Source organism: Hylobates moloch, unplaced genomic scaffold, assembly GCF_009828535.3.
Source record: "Hylobates moloch isolate HMO894 unplaced genomic scaffold, HMol_V3 SCAFFOLD_5, whole genome shotgun sequence".
Taxonomy (NCBI): domain Eukaryota; kingdom Metazoa; phylum Chordata; class Mammalia; order Primates; family Hylobatidae; genus Hylobates; species Hylobates moloch.
The window spans coordinates 125,891,217-125,916,030 of NW_026652280.1; the positions used below are offsets into that span (position 1 = coordinate 125,891,217).

The following is a 24,814-nucleotide window of genomic DNA, read 5'->3' on the forward strand; positions in this document are numbered from 1 at the left end:
GCGGCGGGGGCGGGATGAGAACGGTGCTGGAGCTGTTGGAGGGACGCCTGTAGGTGGCAACTACCAGGGGATGTGAGGGGCTGACCTGGGATGGAATCCTGCCACCCGGACTCAGGAAGAAAATCCTGAGGTGGCAACCTGCAGACTGGGCTGGGAGATGGAGAGCCCGCTCACGCCCACCCGACCGCCTACCACCAGTGTTTCCGGATGCGTGGGCTCCAGCGCCTGCCCTTTCACCGTTTCCTCCCAACTGGCATTAAATCCTGGTGTGGTGGATATCAGTGATTAAGAGTCTAGGCAGCCACGTGTTCTATTGCCGCCAGTCCGCAGGAAACCCAAGTGTTCGTTTTGCTGCGTTAACTCTATGGGCGCACAAATCTTAGGAATCCATTCCACGCCACCCCGAAAACAGCGCTTAACCCTTCTGGACTGCCACGCAGGAGGCGATCAATGTTTTTCTTTGTTTATTTATTTTTTTAAGAGATAGGGTCTGGCCCTGTCACCTAGGCTGGAGCACAATGAGGCTCACTACAGCCTGGAACTCCCGGGCGCAAGTGATCCTCCTCAGCCTCCGGAGTAGCTGAGACCCCAGGCGCGCGCCACCACGCCTGGCATCAATCAATGTCTTTCAAAATAAAGGCTGTTAAACGTGTATAGAAAAGAAGCTTTTTAATGGTAGGTCCCACCAGACGTGTTTGTTTGATTTTTAGGTTTGGTTAATGCATTGTTTCCCGTACAATCTCAACCCGCGGAAACCCCGAAACTCTAGAATTCGTACAGGTCTCTTTCGCTTCCAGGTCATCCCCGGGGCAACGGCCGCTGCTCTAATTCTTGTCAGAACCTCCAGGCCAGTTTCTGCAACGTGCAGGCAGAAGCTGGCGCCTCGGTGGGATGCGAGGGCTTGTGGAGCGCGGGGAGGAGAGCCCCACAGGCCTTTGCTGGGCACCCGCGGTGGATGGGAACGCTCCTTCGGGCCCCTTTCCGGGAAGTTGTTTGGCTGAGGGCAGGTGGTCCGTCACGTGAATGTTTAAAAGTTGTTACCTTGGAGAAGAAATTGGGGAAAGGATTGGCTTTCGGAGGTGGGCTGGAAACTACAAAACCGAGCTTCCTGGGAATGCCTTTTGGGCTGACAGGAAGTGAAGCGTCACCGAAAGGGAGGGGCGGCCACTCGGGGACTGTCCCCTGCTCCAGGCGCTCACTTTGCGGGCGGCGCTTTTTCCAGGTTGTTAATCCAGCGAATGGGGAAGGATAGACGCACGCTACTTGGTTTAGAAAAGAAACAAAAATGAGCAAACGAGACGCCCCTTCCGTTTTATGATAACCAAGCTGCAAGGAAATAACTCGGCTGGCCCTACTGCAATCTACTGCACTCGAGGTAAGGAGACACAGCAAAATGCTCCAGTGTTAGTATTTTTCTTTTTGCATTGAGGATATATGCATGTTTTGCTCTCGTTCTGGGAACTTTGCGTGCGTGTATGGGGTAGTAATTCGGTGGTTTTATTTTTGAAAATACGTACTTTACAATTTTGAAAAATGTTCATGTTAATTAAAACTGCTGTGTAAAAACAGCTAGGTTTCAGAAGTAAGTTCTGGAAGAGTATTTTGTATTTGCCTTTGTTAGCGTATATTTCATTCTTTTAATTTAAATGTAGAAATATTTAAAATTAGTAGCATTTACTCTTTTTTTGGAAGGAAGTTTTTGTATTAGCAGTAGACCTTGAATTTTACTCTACTGCACTGCTGAGGAAAAATTAATTGGGTGCAAACTAGATAGTTTAAAGATAAATAATTCTACGGTAATTGGATTTTTCTCCAAAACGCCCTTATTCAATATGATTTAACTTGGGAGGAGGGAGAAGTAATAGAAATAATTAAATTTCAGCAACTGATTTCCAGCATAATCCTAACTCATCAAGGTCAGCTGCATTTTGAACTTTTTTGTATTCTGCCTTTGAAAATAAGTCCTATATTTTATACTGTATTGCTACAAATCAGAAATTGCTTAAGTGGTTTATGGAGAAACCTACATTACCCCTTTTCAAATAGTTTTGAAATGGGTACGAGAAATTGAAGTTTAATTTCAGTTACATCAGTTTCCAGAGCCTCCCAAATTCCCCCACTCCCCATCCCCAAAGATACGTGATAGGTATTCCCATGAGGACCTTCTCCTTTCAAAAAGTGGCAGTGATGTCTTCACATCTTTCCATCTTGAAGAGCATAATGACCAAATTTAAAACTAAAGACATTTTATTTGCAATATAAAAGTGTAGGTGGACACTATTTAAATCAGGAAAAGTTCTATAAGTGAAAAACGTTAGGCTGTACCTCACTTCTTTTGTCATTGTGTAATAATGTTTGTCCCATATATGTTAACCTATCTTTGTTGTCATATCAAATTTGTTTCTTTCATTCATTCAACAGTCATTTAATGAATGTCTTCTATGTGCCAGGCTCCGGGCTGGGCGCTGGGGATACAAAGCCAGATAAATCAAAAGTTCCTTCCCTGGAGGAATTTTATGGAAAGAAGTAGTTATGAAGAAAGGAGGGGTTGTGACAGGCAGATCAGTCCAGTATTTTAGAACTCTGTGATGTTTAAAATTTACACAAGGGATGCCCTTGGAGCAGTGTGGAGGGACAGCTATCACTCAGTAAGTCTTTCTATATATACTAAACCATTCCTTTTGCCCTTTCAATATGTTCTGTTGGAAAATCAAAAATGATTCTTCAACTCTGTTCAAATGGTATCTTGCAAGTCACCAATCAGAATTCTTAATTCCTTTGTATGGTACAAGATTAAACAGGTTTATAAGATCATAAAATACATATACTATTGAACATTTTTAAACTAAAAAATGGATTTCTACCATGAACTTTGAAATATGTTTTTATATCTCTCCTACCAACTAATTGCATTAGGTTAGCTATGCAGACTCAATGGGTGGAAAAACCCCAGCTGCTCAGACATGTGATTGAGGATTCTGAGAAATGAAAGCAGAGAGAATTAAGGTACTGAAGCTCATCTCAGTCATGGTTTCAGCTCCTTTTGGGCAATGGTCAGCAAGGAATAGGAAAGATGCTGTCATTCCTCAGTAATCAACCCTGGCATTTATCTGCAACCCTATTTGACCCTTTTAGATGCTTCAAATTGAGTACCCTGGGAACTCTTGGTAAAGAAAAGGAGTTGTAAAGGTACATAAGAACACAAATTCGTATAAATCTAGAAATTGGATACAAACGCAAATTGCTAACATGTTCAGATGTTTTGCTCCATGGCATACATCCTCTGGTTTCAAATGTGTAACATTAGATAGTTGGGATCGTGTGCATTTATTTTGCTTCTGGATCCTTGTATTAGGGTTCTCTAGAGGGACAGAACTAATAGGATAGATGTGTATATGCGATCACAACGTGAAGTGCTACAATAGGCCATCAGCAAGTTGAGGAGCAAGAAAGCCAGTAGTGGCTCAATCGGAGTCCCAAAACCTCAAAGGTAGGGAAGCCGACAGTGCCGCCTTCAGTCTGTGGCCAAAGGCCTGAGAGCCGCTGACAAACCACTGGTGTAAGTCCAAGAGTCCAACAGTCAAAGAACTTGGAGTCTGATGTTCAAGGGCAAGAAGCATCCAGTACAGGAGAAAGATGAAGCCCAAAGACTCAGCAAGTCAGCTTCTCCCACCTTCTGCCTGCTTTTCCTAGCCATGCTGGCAGCCAATTGGATGGTGCCCACCCACATTGTGAGTGGGTGTTCCTGAGAGTGGGTCTTCCTCTACTAGTCCACTGACTCAAATGTTCATCTCTGCTGGCAACACCCAGAAACACCCAAGTACACCTAGAAACAATACTTTGCATCTTTTAATTCAATCAAATTGACACTTAATATTAACCTTCACAAGTCCATCCCTTGTCAACTTGAACCCATACACATTTCTTGAAATCATACCTAATCTCCAAATAAACGAAACTGCCTTTGCAAAAATTATAACTGAGGAAATTATGACAGTGAAAGATATCAGACCTAACCAACTCCATCTTGCTTCTAACCTCTAAACTGTCCTTGTCCATTCCTGAACGTAAGCCAAACTAGACTTGAGAAGGAATTTAGTTTATAGTTTAAATAATAGCCCTTCCCAAAAGCTAAACTGTTCTTGCAAAATGATTGAAAGGCCACCAGGCACCAAGTTAGGATGAGAGGGGCTAGAATTCTAAATATTACCAGCCATTATTCCAGAGGTCATAAGATTTGCAACTTTTCCAGTTACTCTTGAAGATAACATCACTATTGTGAAACTAAGATTGGCCTTTTGAGATGTTTTTTCAGGTTGTTGCATTTCTGATAACTGGATGGCCCCACCTGGACCTGCCAACCATGTTCTGTGGCCCCCATCCTGGAGCTGACTCAGCATAAAAGGACAGTTTCGACTCCCTAAGATTTCATCCACGAGCCAACCAATCAGCACTCCCAACTCACTGGCCCCTTAACCAACAGATTATCCTTAAAAACTCTGATCCCTGAGTTTTCCAGGAGGCTGATTTGAGTAACATTAAAACTCTGGTCTCCCACACAACCAGCTCTGCATAGATTACTCTTTCTCTTTTGCAATTCCCCTGTCTTGATAAATTCGTTCTGTCTAGGCAGCAGGCAAGGTGAACCCATTGCATGGTTACATAAAAACAATAATATGGTCATAATTACACCTAACAATACAGCTATCCTTTATACAACCAGAAGCATACTAATCCTTAACGTAAATGCTATTATGTAAAGTTAACAACACTTAAATGCTGATATGATGTCAATAAATGTCACATGATACAGGAAAAAGAGGGGAAATAAAGATATATTCTTAGTACAAGTGTATACATGCATAAACATATTCTTAACAAAATAAGGAGGAAAACTCATGACAATTACAGTCCTAGTTTCTGCAACTGGTCATGTGGTCATAGCTGGTATTGATCACTACCTTCTTCTACTACCTATTCTGTATTCCCTTTGCTTTCAGCAAGCACCTCAGCAGGTCATAGTTTTTTACCTGGTGAAGTAAATTGGTACTCCAGAGAGTAGGGCATTGGTATAGAAATATCCAAAAATATGGAAGAGACTTTGGAACTGGGTAATGGGTAGAGGATGGAAAAGTTTGGAGAGCTCAGAAGACAGGAAGATGTGGGAAAGTTTGGAACTTCCTAGAGACTTGTTGAATGGTTTTGACCAAAATGCCAATAGTGATATGGACAATGAAGTCCAGGCTGATGTGGTCTCAGATGGAGATGAGGAACTTACTGGGAACTAGAGCAAAGGTCACTCTTGCTATGCTTTAGCAAAGAGGCTGGTGGCATTTTGCTCCTGCCCTAGAAATCTGTGGAACTTTGAACCTGAGAGAGATGATCTGAATTTGGAACTTATGTTTAAAAGGGAAGCAGAGCATAAAAGTTAGGAAAATTTGCAGCCTGACTGTATGGTAGAAAAGAAAAACCCATTTTCTGAGGTGGAATTCAAACGAGCTGCAGAAATTTGCATAAGTAACAAGGAGCCTAATTTTTTTTTTTTTTTTTGAGACGGAGTCTCGCTCTGTCGCCCAGGCTGGAGTGCAGTGGCGCAATCTCGGCTCACTGCAAGCTCCGCCTGGGTTCACACCATTCTCCTGCCTCAGCCTCTCTGAGTAGCTGGGACTACAGGCGCCCGCCACCACGCCCGGCTAATTTTTTGTATTTTTAGTAGAGACGGGGTTTCACCGTGGTCTCGATCTCCTGACCTCGTGATCTGCCCACCTCGGCCTCCCAGCACTTTGGGAGGCGTAGAGACGGGGTTTCACCGTGGTCTCGATCTCCTGACCTCGTGATCTGCCCACCTCGGCCTCCCAAAGTGCTGGGATTACAAGCATGAGCCACCGCGCCCCGCGGAGCCTAATGTTAATCACCAAGACAATGGGGAAAATGTCTCCAGGGCATGTCAGAGACCTTCACAGCAGCTTCTCCCATCACAGGCCCAGAGGTGTAGGAGGGAAAAATGGTTTCATGGGCTGGGCCCAGGGCCCTACTCCTGCCCTGCATCTCAGCCATGGCTAAAAGGGGCCAATGTACAGCTCAGGACATTGCTTCAGAGGGTGCAAGCCCCAAGCCTTGGCAGCTTATACATGGTGTTGAGCCTGTGGGTGCACAGAAGTCAAGAATTAAGGTTTAGGAACCTCTGCCTACATTTCAGAGGGTGTATGGTAATGCATGGATGTCCAGGCAGAAGTTTGCTGCAGGGGTGGAGCCCTCATGGAGAACCTCTGCTAGAGCAGTGTGGAAGGGAAATGTGGGATTGGAGTCTCCACACAAAGTCGCCACTGGAGCATTGCCTAGTGGAGCTGTGAGAACAGGGCCACCATCTTCCAGACCCCAGAATGGTAGATCCACAGACAGCTTGTACTGTGTGCCTGGAAAAGCCACAGACATTCAAACACCAGCCCATGAAAGCAGCCAGGATTGGGGTTGTACCCTGAAAAGCCACAGGAGTAGAGCTTCCCAAGACCCTGAGAGCCCACCTCTTGCATCAACATGCTCTAGATGTGAGACACAGAGTCAAAGGAAATTATTTAAGAACCTTAAGATTTAATGACTGCCCTGCTGGATTTCGGACTTGCATGGGGCCTGTGGCCCCTTTTTTTTGGCCTATTTCTCCCATTTGGAATGGGAGCATTTTTCCAATGCCTATACCCGCAGTGTACCTTTGAAGGAACTAACTTGCTTTTGATTTTACAGGCACCTAAGCAGAAGGGACTTGCCTTGCCTCAGAAGAGACTTTGGACTTGGACTTTTGGGTTAATGCTGGAATGAGTTAAGACTTTGGGGGACTGTTGGGAAGGCATGACTGTGTTTTGAAATGAAATTTAGAGGGGCCAGGGGTAGAATGATATGGTTTGGCTGTGTCCCCACCCAAATCTCATTTTGAACTGTAATCCCCATAATCCCCACTTGCTGTGGGGGGGACCCAGTGGGAGGTGATTAGATCATGGGGGCAGTTTCTCCCATGCTGTTCTTGTGATAGTGAGTGAGTTCTCACAAAATCTGATGGTTATAAAAGTAGCAGTTTTTTCCTGTGCTTACTCACTCTCTCCTGCCCCCTTGTAAAGAAGGTGCCTGCTTCATCTTCCATGATGGTCATAAGAGGCCTCCCTAGCCATGTGGAACTATGAATCAATTAAACTTCTTTCCTTTATAAATTACCCAGTCTGGGGTATTTCTTTATAGCAGTGTGAAAACAGACTAATACAACCCTCAATAGAAAGATGAAAACCAAAATATAGCACCAACCTCACTGGAAGTCATCATCTACCTCATTGCCTAAATATAATTTTTAGAAGACAGAATAACAAATTTTAATTTCTAAAGTAACTCAAGGCTTATGGACAATGGCATTGAAAGCACCGTTTTTTGTTTTTTGTTTTAATTTCCTGCTGACTGACAGAAACATCACAGAAAATTCTTTGATTTACCTTAATAGTGACAAGAGAGCCTGCTTCTATCAATTACTGAAGCCATAAGGAGATTTTTCAAAAATTAAACTTTAACACAATGAGGTAAGTACCAGTATTTTTTGGCTTTTGTTTAATTGTCATAAAATACATATAACACAAAATTTATCACCTGAACGGGTTTTAAATAAATAGTTCAGTAGTGTTAACTGTTTTCACGTTGTTGTGCAGCCAATCTCTGGAACTTTTTCATCTTACAAAACTGAAACTTTATACCCACTGAACAACAACTGTCCATTTCTTCCTACTCCCAGCCCCTGGCAACTGCCATTCTTCTTTCTGTTTCTATAAATTTGACTTTCCTAGGTACCTCATAATAAATGGAATCATACAGTATTTGTCTTATGTGACTGCTTATTTCAATTAACATAATGTCTTCAAGATTCATCTATGTTGTGGCATGTATCAGAATTCCCTAATTTGTAAAAACAGAATAATAATACTCTTTTGTACCTATGTATCACATTTTCTAAATGTATTATCCATTCATCTGTCAGTTGACCTTTAGGTTGCTTCTGCCTTTTGGCTCTTGCAAATAAGGCCACAATGAACATGGGTGAAGTACCAGTACTTTTGTCTGAGAAAAATTATTTCCTATAGAGTTGGTTTTATTTCCTTGAAAACACGAGTTCTTACTTAGGCCAAAATCTTAGAAAATACTGAGAGACCTCTCTTAAGTCCATTGAAGTAGTAGTCCAGGTTACAGAATGAAGTCAGTACCTATAGAGTTGAATATTCTTGTAGACCAGAACAAAGCTGGATATAGAGACTATTCAGAAGACATAGAAAATACAATGTGGCCAGCGGGGTGCGGTGGCTCACGCCTGTAATCCCAGCACTTTGGGAGGCCAAGGCAGGCGGATCACGAGGTCAGGAGATCGAGACCATCCTGGCTAACACGGTGAAACCTGTCTCTACTAAAAATACAAAAAAATTAGCCAGGTGTGATGGCAGACGCCTGTAGTCCGAGCTACTCAGGAGGCTGAGGCAGGAGAATGACCTGGGGGGCGGAGCTTGCAGTGAGCCGGATGGTGCCACTTAACTCCAGCCTGGGTGACAGAGCGAGACTCCGTCTCAAAAAAAAAGAAAAAAAGAAAATACAGTGTAGCTCAAGTGAGAGAGTCGAGAGTTTGATTTAGACTTGCCACTCTTTCTGTGGCTCAGGAAAAATCGCTTAATACTATATTCTCAATCTCAGATGTCCTGTCTGCACAATGGGATGGATACACCTTATTTCCTTTCTTTCTAAAGATTTGAAACATTATCAATTTGAGGTGATCTATAACATGAAGCAGGGAGAGCTCTGACAACTTTCATTAGTAATGCTCAGCTCTGTGAGGGCAGGAATTGGTTCTTCTTGCTCAGTACCATCCCTTAGCACTTGGTACGGGGCATATGGTAAATACCTATAAATATTTGCTGGATGTTTTGACCTTCCCCTAATAAAGTAAGAAAGCTCACATGAAGTGGGATTGCTTTCATCTTAGGTTTGATACCTAAAAATATTTATAAGCTATAATTCATCTGTATGAAATCCATTTCTCTTACAGAAGTGATTTTGGAAAGTTAGTTAATGGCTGAAAACCAATATTGGATAAAAGAGAAAGGATTCTATAGAACAGAACAGGGATCTCTTGCCTGACAAAACAGAGATTCAAATGAAAATCTCCAGTATCCTGGAATGGTAAAAGTACAATATTTGCAGATGTACTTGGTTTCTTTTTGACCCATTTCTAGAACTAATTTTGCATGGCACTGTACTGAGCTAAAAACGCTTTTCTATTTCTAGGTTTTCCTCTTAGGATGTGTTGTCTCCTTGGATCCTATGAGTCATGGATATGTTCCTCTTAGGAATAAGGCCACTCTTACTCCTGCCCTAATACATGTCCATGGAACTGGTCATCTCCAAACATCATCATCATTATCATTATCATCATCAATAGCTACAATTAATTGACTATTCCAAGAGATAGGTGCAAAACTAGAAAGAACTTTTATCTAACATAATTCAGACCTGCGCAGTTTGAAAGTAGAAAGGACCTCATTGTCTACCTCAGTAGCACATAGCTGGATTGAAGGAAGCAAGCGATGCTTTAAAACAACTTTATGCATAATATTTATGTTATTTCCCTGTAAATAAGTGATAACAAAGCAAACTCTAGTTAATTGATATTAGCTGCCTGAAGCATTGTTGAGAAGGAATAAGATCCTTTGTATAGGAAAGAGGAAGAGGAAAACTAGAAAATGCTAGGACTGATCAGCAGCTTTTGCAATGCATAAGAGCTTAGGATTGAGGAGGGAAATAGAAACACAGGTACTTAATGCCTGTATCCCATTTTCAGTGCTGCCCTTGTTGTTCATTCCAGCCTGATTTACCTGTTAAGAAATGGCTCATTCAACCTGGCTGCCAGAAGGAAGACTTGATATTTAATGTAATCAGCAAAGAGATGCTTTCCTCACAGCTTGCAGTGCTAAATGGCCTATTGCAGCAACATCATTCTATTTAAATGTGATATTGAAGTTCGTGTAGCTACTTCTCAATATTTTAGCAATTGGTTCAAAACTGTAGTCTAAAAAGTGTAACAAGGGCAGGGCTAGGCCTTCTAAATAACAAGGTTTAAATTGGCTATCAATGATCATATATATGTGTAGCCATTCTATTGTCAATAGAAAAGATGGACCACTTCCACCCTAATAACTAGTCCGTAACGTAGTTGATCCAGATTGTAGTCATCTAAGTGATCCATTCATATCACTGTAATTGGCCATAAACACAAGATCACAAGATGAATCTGTGACACTACATGGACTCTTTTATTATTATAAGTCTATTCCTATTCCTGCCTTTACTACTATATTTATTATTAACACAAACTAATTTAAATTATTTTGTTTTAGATTTGTGAAAAAAGTAACAGGAATTAAGAAGAACCTCATAAGAATAGAAGAGCTCCTTAGGAAAAGGGGAAGGGAAATCATTTAGGAAGGAGAGCACAGAATTGGTAGAAAATGAGAAAAGCTCTATGGCATTTCTAAAACAACAATGAAAAGAATGACTTTCCTGAATGTGGGTAAAAACCTTACATCAAAAACTCTTCCCAGAATCTTGTATAGCACCTGGAAAAGACTTGTGAAGAAAAGTGACCTTTCATGTACCATTTCTGGCATTTTGTATTTTGCAATGAAATAAATTCTAGTTTATGCTGCTTATAATTTTAATGGAAGAAGCTTACCATGGGCAATACTGAATTGAGTTGTGTAGTGTTCTGACTTAGTTTTCTTTTTCTGCCAATTGTCATGAAGTCTGTAGTTTTTGTCACTTTCTGAATCCAAACTAAATTTTCTTTTCTCAACCAAGTAAGACTTTTTTGTCTGTTTAAATCATGTATGCTGCCTGCCACATTAAATAATATAGCTTCTGGTTATCATGACCTGCTAAACTTCCTTGGGGAAATTCACAAGGATGATATTATCCATCAAATGATGCTTTCGCCCCAAGGCAAATCAGCTCATTCACTGAGAGCTTTCATAGAAACAGGGATGTTCAAATATATTTTAATGCAGAATATCTTTGAAAAGATGTGAAAAAAAATCAGAGATCTGAGACATCTTCTGTTTATCAAGTGGCTTGGCCATAGAACTGCATGTAGAAAGGGGGCCTGTGTGGTCTGTGTTTGAGGTCACATTTCATGACATGCTCTTCTAGTCACCAGATGGGTGATGACCCAGCTCTTCTATGTAGGGAACAGTTGCTTTGGTACTGTCTAGTCTTAATTAGGCCTTGATTTGCATTTAATCTGAGTTTATTCTGTTAATGTTTCAGGCATTCATTGACATTTAGGACAATTTAGACATAAATTCCCTCATTTAATTCAACTATAGTGATGTGAGCACTGAGCCAAAAAATGGGCCAGACACTGTTCTGGATTATAAAGAAGGACAGAAACTTCCCTCAAGATACATTAAGACTGAAAAAAACAGCCAAAGAACAGTCGATAGTTGAAATACCTGAAAACAAGGACTAGAAACACAGTAATCAGAGTTCACTGGAATACTCAGGGTGGAGAGTGGTGAGGGAAACATTTATAGGAGATGTGATATTTGAAAGAGATTTGAGGGGCAGGGAGTAGGAGTTTGTCAGATAGAGAGAGAGAAGGGCTTTGTAAGTAGAGAAAATAGCATGTACCAATACATGGAGTCATGGATCGGCTCGCTGTATGTAGGTACCATTGAGGGGAAATGTCTTTTTGGAATTTGGCACCACATGCTCCTTTGCCTTAGTTTAAACAGTGTTGGTTATCTGCATGCCATAAACCTGGTCAGAAACTGGTCATTGGTTGTAGACCCGTCTCTTCCAATTTTCTTCTTGCACCTTCTTAAATGCGTCAGCTCAGGTTCTGCATTGGCCTCTGTATTCAACATTGGAATGATTTTATCTCTTGGCAGCTGAGGCCCCTTTTCTGAGCATCTATATTCTATATTCATCAGTTTATAGGCAAGTAAATATTCTGGAAGATGAGCCAGAGGAGAAACAATCTGGACAGTATGAGGCAAATCTCGTAGTGAAATGGCAGAATAGTTATCGTTCTTCTACCATTTGTGGCATCAAAATAAAAATGACAGCTTCTCATTGTACAACACCACGTTGCTCATTGCTTTTCTACCTTATGAGTCAGAGAACATAATCTTTGTTCATGCTGTGTGCTGGCATATTTGTTTTCAGCTTCTCTCTGGATAATTATTGCTTTCCAGTCTGAAGGAACTAGCCTTGAGGAAAGAATCCTTCAACGGTGTTTCTTCTAGGGAACTTTGATAGACTATGTAGTAAGTAACTCTATAGCAGATCTTTGGAATTCAAATTGCCTGGTCCATTTAAAGACATCCATGACAGAATTTGTACTGTTATTTAATAGACTATGTATTATTTACTTTCTTATTCTATGTCCACATTTAAGAAAATTACTTATAATTTCAAATAATGCTCTTTCAAAAGCTACTTCAGTTTTCAGATGTTTAAACATTAGTGACATAATGACCCAGCAATTCTACTCTTAGGTAAGCACCTAAGAGGACTGAAACCATGTGTTCACATAAAAACTTGTACATGAATGTTCACAGCAGCATTATTCATAATGGCCAACATGTGGAAACAATTCAAACATCCATTAACTAATGAATGAAGAAAATGTGGCCTATCCATAGAATGGAATGTTACTTGGCAACAAAAAAATGAAGTACTGATATATACCTCATGATATATACAGCATGGATGAACCTCCAAAACATTATGCTAAGTGAAAAAAGCCAGATACAATGGTCATATATTGTATGATTCCATTCATATGAAATATTCAGAATAGGCAAATCCACTTAGACAGAAAATAAATTAGTGGTTTCCTGGGGCTGGGATGGAGGTCAGGGGTTAAGGGAAGTGAAAATGGCGATTGGCTGCTAATGGGTCTGGGGTTTCTTTCTGGGGTGTTGAAAATGTTTTAAAATTAAATTGTGGTGATGATTGCAGAACTCTGTGATTATATTAAAAGCTACTGAACTGTATACTTTAAATGGGTAAATTTTATGGTATGTGATCTCTCCTTAAAGATACTAAAAAAAAACTCCAACATAGCAAGTATAATTTTTTTTATTATCTTGCAGGTTAGTGACAGTCTTCCTTATTTATTTTTTGACACATCCTTGCAGAATTTACCCTAGCATAGTGGAAAGAGTTGTGGACTGTGCCATCAGAAGGTTTAGAGTCTTCTCTTGGTTCTGCCGCTGATTAGCTACATGCAGCTGCATGACCTTAGGCAAGTTCCTTATCCCTGGACCTTGAGTTGTTTATCTGTGAAACAAAGAAACTGGCTGAGGAGGGCTCTGAAGTCTCTTTCAGCTCTCTGAGTTTCTGTGTTTGTGCAATAAGTCATATAATTATGTAATTATTGGGGCAATATTTTTTAGTTGGTTTGTTGTGTTCTTTGTTTTTTTTATGAGATGGGGTCTCACTCTGTCCCCAGGCAGGAGTGCAGTGGTACAATCACAGCTCACTGCAGCAGCCTCAACCTCTTGGCTCCAGCTATCCTCCTGCCTCAGCCTCCTGAGTAGCTGGGACTATAGGCATGCACCACTACAGATGGCTGATTTTTTAATTTATTTGTAGAGATGGGGTCTCATGACATTGCCCAGGCTGGTCTCAAGCCCTGGGGCTCAGGCAGAATCCTGCCTTTGCCCCCGTAAGTGCTGGGATTACAGATGTGAGCCATCATGCTTAGCCTACCCGGTCAGTTTTAGAGACAGGGCTTTGCCCTTTATTGTTTGAGTATAACTAATAGCAGTAGGATTTTCAGAAGCCACCTCTCTAGTAGTCCTCCTCATGATGTTTAAGTGTGTGTTATTAAGCTACCTATATGTAGATCAGGGTTTCCCAACCTTGGCATTATTGCCATGTTAGGTCAGATAATTCTTTGCCATGGGGGGCTATCCTATGCATTGTAGGATATTTAGCAGCATCCCTAACATCTACCCACTAGATAGCAATAGTATCTCTCTTCCAGTTGTGACAATCACAGATATCTCCAGACTTTGCCAAATGTCCCCTGGAAGACAAAATCATCTCTGGTTGAAAACCCTTTGTGTCCCCAACGGCAGTCCCCAACCTTTCTGGCACCAGGGACCTGTTTTGTGGAAGACAATTTTTCCATGGACAGGTGGTGGGGGATGGTTTTGGGATAAAACTGTTCCACCTCAGATCATCAAGCATTAAATTCTCATAAGGAGCATGCAGCCTAGACACCTCATATGCACAGTTCACAATAGGGTTGCACTCTTGTGAGAATCTAATGCCGCAGCTGATCTGACAGGAGGTGGAGCTCAGGTGGTAATGCTTGCTTACACATTGCTCACCTTCTGCTGTGCAGCCCGGTTCCTAACAGGCTGCAGACCAGTACTGGTGTGTAGCCTGGGGATTGGGGACCTCTGGTGTAGAAGACGCTAAGTAACAATGTATCAAAATAACTAAAAGGATGTGTTCTCTACCTATAAAGAACTAATGAATTGACGTGCAGAAAATATCACTGGGGGAAATCTTGGATATTTTTAGTTCATAAGGAGAAGAGGAAGGATTTTTGTTTTGTTGGCATTTACTGTATTTATCAAAGTTATATTTACTGCAGTCATGGGGATGGGTGAAGGACAGAAAGGGAATAGACTAAAAGCTGTCAGATCCTTTTTGGAATGACGCAGGGTGTCAGCAAATATATAAAGACATATCTTAAAAAGGAAAAACCAAAACCTAAAGGGAAAGTTTAGAAATTGAGGGCAAGAGAACTGACGTGCTTATGTTTACTTCTTAGTTCTTCCCAAGTATGACATAGGTCATCCAGATGTGTTTTTTCTCATATCTCTCATTCAAAACTCAAAGCTGCAAATTAGATGATAGGTTCTTTCTCTAAAAGAAGAACAGAAGAACGCCAAAAACTGTGAAATCCTTATAGCCATAAAGTCATCATTATTCTCCAAATTGTACTGAAGCTGTTTCTAATGGGCCTACAATGGAGTTCTAGACCTCAGCTATTGTCAAAGTACAGTGTGCCACTTGCACTACAGTCTATAAAGTCCTTGCTCTTCCTACTGTACTATGCAAACTAAAATTTACATAATTTTATTGGGCTGCATTATTTAATAAATACCACATGAAATATTTACACTATGTTTCTAAAGACAAATTATTCATATCTCCTGAAATCTTTCTGATACAGGTAAAATTGGGGGATTAGGAGCTATCTGAAAGGAAATGTCTATGATGGGTACAGGGGATAAACTCCTACTTAGAAAAATACATAAGAAGGAAGCAGTCACTCATGAGTGTCTTCAACAGTGTATATTTATAGTAAGCTATAGTAATTAATCTTGTTACTTTTTCTAGATTAAAACTGCTAGATAGTAAGTTATTAGTGTCTAGAGATCAGAAACACTTCTGTGTAAGTTTTAAAATATGCTATTCCTACTCAGCTGCAGAAAATGAATATAAAGATCTTAATCATGGTATACTATAATGCAGTTAGTCAAAGTGATTCTTTACTCTCAGTACTTATAACTGGTCATTTTTATGTAGAACTGAAAATATGTGTTATGGGACCTACTTTTCATTCAGTATTCAAAGGATTTTCAAGGACTTTGAACCAAGATTATTAATTCATAATGATATGTCTTTGAGCACATTACATGTTGTTTTAGTAAGAGAGTACATAAAATGAAAACATGGTACACTAAAGCTTTAAGTTACTATCCTTGTAAAATAATCATGGAAAAGCTGAGGTTACCTTGAAAATAATTTATTTTATTTATACCTTAAGAGTGAGGCCGTGATAGAAGCAGAAACACAAAATTGCTCTTTTTAATAGAACAAGCTGCAGAGAAAGTCCAGGAGAGAAACCCTTGAAAGCACTCTCAAAAGCTTACTCTAAAGGTGACATTACTTTTCAAATCTGGACTGTTGAAAAGTGAGAGCTGCTGAATGACAATGATCTTCTCCTTGTCTTTGTGGACAAACTCTTCCTTTGCTTGCACATGCCTAAGCATACTGTCCTGTCATGGAGAGTATGCCCTTGTCCTTCTTGCAATTCTCTAAACTCTCATAAACTTCAAAGGAAAATGTTAAAGACGTGGTGTATATGATCTCTCTATGTCCTTGAACTATAGAGAGGAAACTTTCTACCATTACAAAACGCACATCACAACATGAAACAAGCTTACAGGAATATGACGGTTACTAACCCAACCACTGCCAAGTCTCCTCAGTGAAAAACAACATGTTGAGTAGATATCATTAGGAAAGTAAAATGAGATTTAGTTTGGAACAGAATATTCCAAAACTAGTCTATTCTATTTCAAACTAAATTTAGACTACAGGCTTAGGATTGCCTATGGAATGATGGCCTAGCTTCAATTGCCTAACTTTAGCCACAAGACATGAAATCAAGAGCTTAGATATTACTATGTAAGTATACATACAGTTCACTTTTCCAAGAAGAGGGGGAGTACCAAAAATAAAATGTACAGAGGCAGTGTTATACCAAGAAGAAGAGTGACAGTAGCTCTTTGCAGTTAGTATACTTCAGCTGTGGTTAGCAGTGAAAAGTCTTATCCAGCTGTATTGCATCTGTCAGTATTAAGCAATAGATGAGAGTAACTGTTTATCATATAGCCAAGAAGAGAAATTGTACCGGAAGTGGGGATGAGAAGGGATAGACTATGGGTTAATTAAGGTCACCAAGAATAACATCTCATCTATTCTTTCTCAGAGGTCTATTTTTTTCTTAAAGGTGTTTTAAATATGTTGTTTAGAAACTCCTGATTGGTTTTTGTTTCTAGTCTTTCTTTTCATAAGTAAATTTCTTTGAATAGTTCATTTTCCTCACTTCTGGCTTTGCACTTGAATAGAGTAGTAAAATAGATCCATGATGTGCTGAAATGGCTATGAAGACTCAGTTGCCAAAGTACACAACAAGGACCATGCCTAAAATGCTTCTGGTGGCCTGTGGAAGAGTAAGTAGCTTGGAATCAGAAGCAGAAATAGCAGAAGACTAAAAAACAGAAATAATTGAAAGCCAACAGTACTATAGCAGGAGTCAGCAAGCGTGGAAATGAAATGTTATTGGAATCCAGGGAATAAGAGTTTTAGGGATCTATAAAACTGAGATTTAACCTTTTCTCATATAAGCAAGGGATTTGATTACACAAAATTTTTTGACAGTGGATAGCTAGACTGTACTTACCAATTTGTTCACTACTGTTCTATGGCTGTCTCTGGAAGACCCTTTAGGTACAATAAGGAAGATGGGAGAGTACATAGCTGATAATAATACCTTGTGATTTGTACTGTGAGAGAGGGAGTTGTGGAAGCTCTAGGGCTGTGCCTCAGTTCAACCTAGATGTAAAGCCAGGCAATACACCCCCAAGCCCATGAACGGTCTGGGCTCTGGGGGCAGATTTTCCTGTTGGAAATCCTAGCACTATTACTGAAATTACTTGGTAATCTTGGGAAGGGCATGTAATCTCTGTAAGTGTCTAAACTATTAAATGGGAATAATAATAATAAATAATAAATTAGATCCAGGAACCCTCCAATGGCTTCTTATCTGGCGTATAGTAAAATCCAGGCTCTTTAATGAGGGTCAGAGGTCCCACATAATCTGGCCCTTGCTTATTCTGATTTATTCTCTTTATAAACAGATTCTCTTCATACCCACTACCCCAGATTATCTTTTGAATTTGTTTATCATGTTATCTGTTTCTCCCTATCATCTCCTCTGCTACTAACAGCAGACACCTTTTCTATCTCATTAACTGCTGTATCCACAGAACTTGGAACAGTGACGGCACAAAGTAAGTGCTCAGTAACTATCTGTTGAATGAGTAAGTACATACTGTGGTATATGAAGCACATAGTACAGGGCTGATAAGTAATAAACCTACCATAATTGTTTGCTGCCTCATGTATTATGGCTCTGTATGATTTTGTTTGGGAAAAAGTCTGCTACTACAGAAGTGTAGATTTGAAATTAATATGTTACTAAGCGAAATAAAATCCCAGTTGAAAAATAATCTCAGGTCTGGAGATTTAGTGATAAAATGATGGCAAATTTTTAAATGCTTAATTTTTCCAATTTCGTATGTATAACATCTTTTGTCTGCAACTGCGTAACAAGCAGGGCAAGAAGGGAGGGAGTATTAAACTGGTTTTTTAAAATCTCTTAGGCCAAATTACCTTATTGGGGAGGAAGGGAGAACTGAATTTGAATCAACTAAAATAAGATTGATATCTTTCCTCATTGGAAAAAAACATGAAAACACAGGGACTAGTAAGAATGCTAACATTTGTATGTTGTTTCCATTTCTACTCTAGGTGTTGCCACATCTGCAAACTTCCTGGGAGAGTAATGGGGATTCGAGTGCTTCGATTCTCTTTGGTGGTCATCCTCGTATTATTACTGGTAGCTGGTGCTTTGACTGCCTTACTTCCCAGTGTCAAAGAAGACAAGATGCTCATGTTGCGTAGGGAAATAAAATCCCAGGGCAAGTCCACCATGGACTCCTTTACTCTCATAATGCAGACGTACAACAGAACAGATCTCTTATTGAAACTTTTAAATCATTATCAGGCTGTACCAAATCTGCACAAAGTGATTGTGGTATGGAACAATATTGGAGAGAAGGCACCAGATGAATTATGGAATTCTCTAGGGCCCCACCCTATCCCTGTGATCTTCAAACAACAGACAGCAAACAGGATGAGAAATCGACTCCAGGTCTTTCCTGAACTGGAAACCAATGGTGAGTTGCAGTGGAGTTCTCAGCCTGGAAAGGCTGCCGCTATCCAGAGCTGGGACAGACAAGTGAATTTCTGGCCTTCTGCTTGTCTTAACTGTCTGGAGAAAAATGAAGGAAGTTAGTCCTAAGAAAGCACTTTGGAAAGCTTGAGGGACAATTTCCAAGATGTCAAGAAGTGGTTTCCTGAGAAAGAGGTTAATATTGCAATAAAGGATATGCTATAATTACATATTATTGCATTACAGTTGATAGTAAGATGCCATTTAGCTTATGCTTAATATATTTTTTTGCCACTCCTCTTTTCCTCCCATTCCTGACAGTTTCATGAGGTTGCAATTTGCTTAAAAGAATCTTGGCTTTATTTATTTATAGGCCCAATAGTTTCTAGGATGATGGATAATAACTACTTGATTATTTTCCCTTCAGGCAGTTATACAATCAGTTATGATACCAAAAAAATTTTTTTCTACTGGACAAATCTCCCCAAGAATACATTGCTTATTTACTTATTGGGTCAGAAAATACTTCATTTGAATGATCTATGTAGACACTATTGTATTTTACTACTTTTGTTTTAATTTCCAAACTATTCAACTTAAATTTTTGTCCTTTCATTTTAGCAGTGTTGATGGTAGATGATGACACACTCATCAGCACCCCAGACCTTGTTTTTGCTTTCTCAGTTTGGCAGGTAATGTTGCTGTCTCTTTTATTAAACCATCTTTATAAGATCTTGACTAGTACTTAACCAGGGCAACATGGTTAATATAGATGTTACCTAAAATATTTTAGATAATATTTATCTAAAAGATGGATGAATTTGTTATAGGCTAATCAAGATTTTCTGAGCTTAGTTCAGCCAACCGGAAAGTTATAGTATCTTTTATCTAGATTTAATTTATATTTTGGTGTATTAGGGAAAAGAGCTAGAACTGCCTTCCAGAGAACAATGGGGAAATGATGTGGTCCAGCAAAAACTAGAATGAGGAGATATTTTGCCTAGACCACAGACATGTGTCTCAAATGATAAGCATATTTCTATATTAATATTGTGTAGAACTTTTTGTAAAAGGAAGTATTTATTACCTCCACAAAACATAATCCTGGTTCTGAGAGGATTGTTTAGAAATTTTGCAGTAATAATTTTACATGTACCATTGTGGTAGGAGGTTTTGTTTTATTTTGTTTTGTTTTTTCCTAACTCCCAGCTTGAATAAGCAGGCATAAATTGGTCAGTATCCTATAAAAGCAGCTCTCTCCTATTGAATATGTGTTAGTAATAGCTAACTTTTACAAGTTGCACTGCTATTACCTGAAACCAGAACTGCATAGAAGTACTTGGAAGCCGTGTCAAATAATTAAACACTGTGCTACCCAGTAAATGATCTAATTTATACCGTGGTAACTTTTAAAATTAGCTTCTTGGGATATAACAGCATTAGATATTAATGGTAAGTGATCACAATACTCAGCAGATATCAGCATTTTTAAAACCTCAGTTTTTAATTTCATGCCTAGTGTGCTGATCAACGAAATTTTTCCATATCAACAATTTTTTTTCCAGCCCTTGGAATGAAATGAAATAAATGAAAGCTTCTTGGACAAAAAGTTCTACTGTGATAATTCAACTGTGAGATTTCTATTGACGCTTAGAAATCCATTTGCCCAAAATGTAAAAATGGAGGCAGAATTTGGGGACTGTGGTTAATTGGAACCATCTGAGTAAACTATAAATTAAAGATATATAAATATGATTTCAGGTTTTATTTATAAAAATATCAAAAACAATTTCAATCCATTGACCAACTTAAATTCAGTCCAACCCAAACCCTGCATAGCATAATGATCTGAGGTTTGTGTATAAGCAAGCGAGATTCAAGTAGACATTCATCTGTGTCTTTGTATTTGCCCAGTTACCTCCACTTTTAGTGTTTTCCCTTTTCCCTCTCTAGCCAACTGTGAAATTTCTTTCATTCTCCTAGATTGTGTAAATAGCGCATCTTCTCTGAAGCCTCCCAGCCTTTATCCCCCATCCCCTGACCTTCCCCTTTGCCTCCCAGCAACACAGTTGTCATCCTACCCTCAATGTTCTCATCGGATTTACCCAGCTGCACTTAAAACAACTTTCTCACAGTATTGTATTTCCTTGTTTGCATATCCATATCATACCCCTCTACCCTCTCTAGACTATAAGTGCTTTGAAATAGCATTTAACTCAGCCTCGTGTGTGTGTGTGTGTGTGTGTGTGTGTGTGTGTCCCTAGTTCTGCGTCTGTTCAATAAATGAATGAAACTCAAATTATTTATGAGAGTGAATGAAATTTTCAACCCTATAAATTCTTACCTATTTCCCATGCTTCAGTGTTTTTTTTGTTTGCTGATTGTTGTTTTATTTTTAGTCATGCTCATCTACCATCTATCCTTTCATCAAAGATTCTCATGCATCTCTCTCACATATATATAATATAAACATTTATTTTATATAGATAAATATAAACATTTTTTATATTATCTCATGTTTTTAAAAAAGGAAACACCCAAGCTGAAATAGGATAAAATATAACATTGTTTAAAATCAACAGTAACTTTTATGAACATCAAAATCAACATGAAAAAGAGATAATCACACATGTAGGTCCATAATTTTATATACTCCTGCGAGATTAGAACAAATTTTCAAAATGATCCCATTATCTCTTATCTTCTACAATAAATAGCATTCAGGCAGTCAACTTTTCTCGCAGCAGATTTTGAAGGACTGGACTTTTTGGTGACTGGAATTTGTTAATGTCAGGTAATGTTTGAATTAGGAGAACATTTGTAAGGGTAGAATATTTGTTTTCAGAGATGTTTGGGTTGTGATGCAATTTGACCTGTAAACATATCAGAACATAGATTTATGAAGTTACCTGGAGCTAGATAAAACTGAAATGTAGAAACCAGGAATAAGGAAGAGTTGACAAATCAGTTTCATTCTCTCTGTAATAAATCATTGCCTTTTTCACTATGTCTTCTCTAAAAATATGTGACATTTAATTGTTCTTTTTCCCCCTTTTCAGCAATTTCCTGATCAAATTGTAGGATTTGTTCCTAGAAAGCACGTCTCTACTTCATCAGGTATCTACAGTTATGGAAGTTTTGAAATGCAAGCACCGGGGTCTGGAAATGGTGACCAGTACTCTATGGTGCTGATTGGAGCCTCATTCTTCAATAGCAAATATCTTGAATTATTTCAGAGGCAACCTGCAGCTGTCCATGCTTTGATAGATGATACTCAAAATTGTGATGATATTGCCATGAATTTTATCATTGCCAAGCATATTGGCAAGACTTCAGGGATATTTGTGAAGCCTGTAAACATGGACAATTTGGAAAAAGAAACCAACAGTGGCTATTCTGGAATGTGGCATCGAGCTGAGCACGCTCTGCAGAGGTCTTATTGTATAAATAAGCTTGTTAATATCTATGATAGCATGCCCTTAAAATACTCCAACATTATGATTTCCCAGTTTGGTTTTCCATATGCCAACTACAAAAGAAAAATATAAAAGTAAAACAAACAAAAACAAACCTGAAAACTGCTTGGCATTTGAGTAGCTTCTCCATGCTATGTATTTTTTTAAGCAACATCATGAACTTTTATCTACTCCAGAAGTCTCTACAATAGAAAAAAAAGTGCAGTGCTTCTAGGATATAAAATTCACATTACTTTTGAAAGCCAAGAAGTTGGTCTTATCCAGTTAGGTCTTCTTATGAAGAGTTTTCATCCAGGGATATAACTCCTTGGTCAGTGATTTCATTGTTTACATCCTGAGACTGTTCTACAGTTTCTTTGACTCCTGGCATTTGCCTTAAGGACCTATAGCAAGCTGTTTCTAGGATCAGAACCTCAAGAGAGGCATTTCTCTGCTTTTTCACTAAAGGTCAATTGTTTTAATTTGAAGCCTGAAATGCCTCTTTAGCAAAAGCCTGTGGTATGGGGTAAAGCCATGTAAGAAGAGAGTAGTCTCAGTCACATATGAAGAGGAAAATTTGCAGCTGCCAGTGCTTTCCTTGTGGCCCTGCCAACCAGCTCTTCCAGGACGAACTCAGTCCAGCATGGTTTTGATGTAACCATCCGTGCTTTTATTTTTGTCAAGTCTTTTGTGACTGGGACAGTTAATTTTAGTAGCTGAAGAACGTCTAGTTGTTTGCTTGATTTTTGTGAACATTTACTGCATGGATCACAAAACAATATACCCTGTATTTCTTATATGCAACTTATATGCAGCAAAGAGTAAATGTGTTACTAGATTCGGGTAGTGCATTTGGTCACTGAATCTGACCTTGAGAATGTACATTCTTATATTTTACGTAATGTATGTGTTGTTTAAGAAATGTGTAAAAAACCTGAAAAAAATGAGTAAGAATTGGCAGAAGTTAAAACCCTTTGTATCAAAAGATCTTTATTGATAGAGCACTGGTTATCTTCTGGATACTAAAAAGTTATATTACAAAGCCAAACACTTGCATTCACAACTTTAAAAAAAGAAGATCCAAGGTACTATTCATAATGATGAAATTTCAACTACATACAAAGAGGAGAAAATAAGAACCCAGTCATAACAGAGGAATTCTATAGGAGTCTGCATCAATTCATTGTTAAGGTTGCCTACTCTCTGTTATGGGAATTAGCATCTGTGTTCCACCTATTGTCTGTGTTTAGTCCTTGTTCACCGCTAGGGCTAGGAATTCTTAACTAGGCCTCTGTTTACCACCTTCTCTTTCCCCTCCGTTCCCTCTTCTTCCTCCTTCTCCTCTTTCTTCTTATATAATGCTAGTATATTCTCAAAATTGCAAAGCTGTGAGAATATTAAAATAATCATGGCTAATGTTCCAATAATGAGGTCTTTGTGCATTTAGTTCCACATATGATGGTTTTTTTTACATTAAAGAGTGTATGTGTCTTAATGCAGTCAGATTGTAAAAAACAAAAACAAAGAAACTAAGAACCTTACTAAAAATCGATAGTGTCAGTTATCTGTTTTGTCCAATATTGGTAGTACTTTTTTGCCTCTTATGATTCCTCTAGCAGATAAATAAAATAAACTTTTGCCATCCATGTGTTCTGTGTTAACTAAGCAGACTCATGTTTTTGTGATTGGTGTTCTTACACATTTCTAGATATGATACTCTAATCTGTTGCTGAGAATAAGGTAGAGACATTAGCCACATTACCCATGAAAAAATATTCCCAAATTTTATTTCCCATCTTATGTCTTTAAACTTGTCTTAAGCATCACATAAGTTAATCATATCATGTTTTCAGATATTATAGAGCAAATAATATGAAACCAAAATGCAATTCAGTCTACATTACAAAGACTCTTGCATTGTAGGTAGACTCCTATTAAAGCTGTCTTTCCCTGAACGCCTCTTATTCTTGCCTCAAATGATCCAGAGAAGAGATGCTCAGGCTTAAAACTTTCTAAGAGAAGCAATGCAGCGTAGCAGGTCAATTATGCACACTTTGCCATTAGAATACTTGGGCTCAAATCATTGCTAGACCTCATTTTCACTTTACGCAGTTTCCTTATCTGCAAAATAAGAATAATGTCTGCCTGGGGTTTGTTTTAAGGAATAAAGGAGATAACTTGCATAAATACAGCACAGTGCCTTGCCCATTTTAGATGCTCAATAAATGAAAGCTGTTGGGATGACTGTTATTGATAATAAGGACAGAATTAATCCTTCCACTCACCACCTAGGTGTTAGGAAGCCTCTGCATCCACCAGGTGAGACATTCAGGAAATTATTTACATTTAACTATGGGCAAGGAACCATGGCAGTTTCATCTCCTATTCATTATTTATTTCAAATACTGTTTTTCCTTTCTTTTTTTTGAGACGGAATCTTGCTCTGTCAAATACTATTTTTCTTATGATTAAAGCAGTATATATTCATTCTGGCAATTTTGGCATATTCAGAAAAGTA

The 24,814-nt window shown here is 39.0% G+C and overlaps 1 protein-coding gene across 4 annotated transcripts; it reads left to right on the forward strand.

The window, feature by feature from the left end:
- The first annotated feature begins 55 nt into the window (after positions 1 to 55).
- Positions 56 to 23,940, forward strand: EXTL2 (exostosin like glycosyltransferase 2). 4 transcript variants are annotated; one of them, XM_032155241.2, is made up of 6 exons: positions 56 to 675; positions 1,223 to 1,375; positions 7,484 to 7,559; positions 18,418 to 18,845; positions 19,463 to 19,533; positions 21,901 to 23,940. In XM_032155241.2, exons 3-6 carry the CDS (start codon positions 7,555 to 7,557, stop codon positions 22,387 to 22,389), a joined length of 993 nt encoding a protein of 330 aa, XP_032011132.1. In that variant the 5' UTR covers positions 56 to 675; positions 1,223 to 1,375; positions 7,484 to 7,554; the 3' UTR covers positions 22,390 to 23,940. The 4 variants fall into 4 exon arrangements, with proteins under 4 accessions (XP_032011132.1, XP_032011133.1, XP_058295514.1 ...); XM_058439531.1 differs by lacking the exon at positions 56 to 675 and adding an exon at positions 892 to 1,079; XM_032155242.2 differs by lacking the exon at positions 56 to 675 and having other exon boundaries at positions 891 to 1,375; positions 19,466 to 19,533.
- The last annotated feature ends 874 nt before the right edge of the window (positions 23,941 to 24,814 follow it).

Excerpts from the sequence above, each read along its gene's own strand:
- EXTL2 (XM_032155241.2), top strand. Across the intron at positions 18,846-19,462 it reads TCCTGAACTGGAAACCAATG|CAGTGTTGATGGTAGATGAT; the intron begins GTGAGTTGCAGT and ends CTTTCATTTTAG. Across the intron at positions 19,534-21,900 it reads TTGCTTTCTCAGTTTGGCAG|CAATTTCCTGATCAAATTGT; the intron begins GTAATGTTGCTG and ends CCCCCTTTTCAG.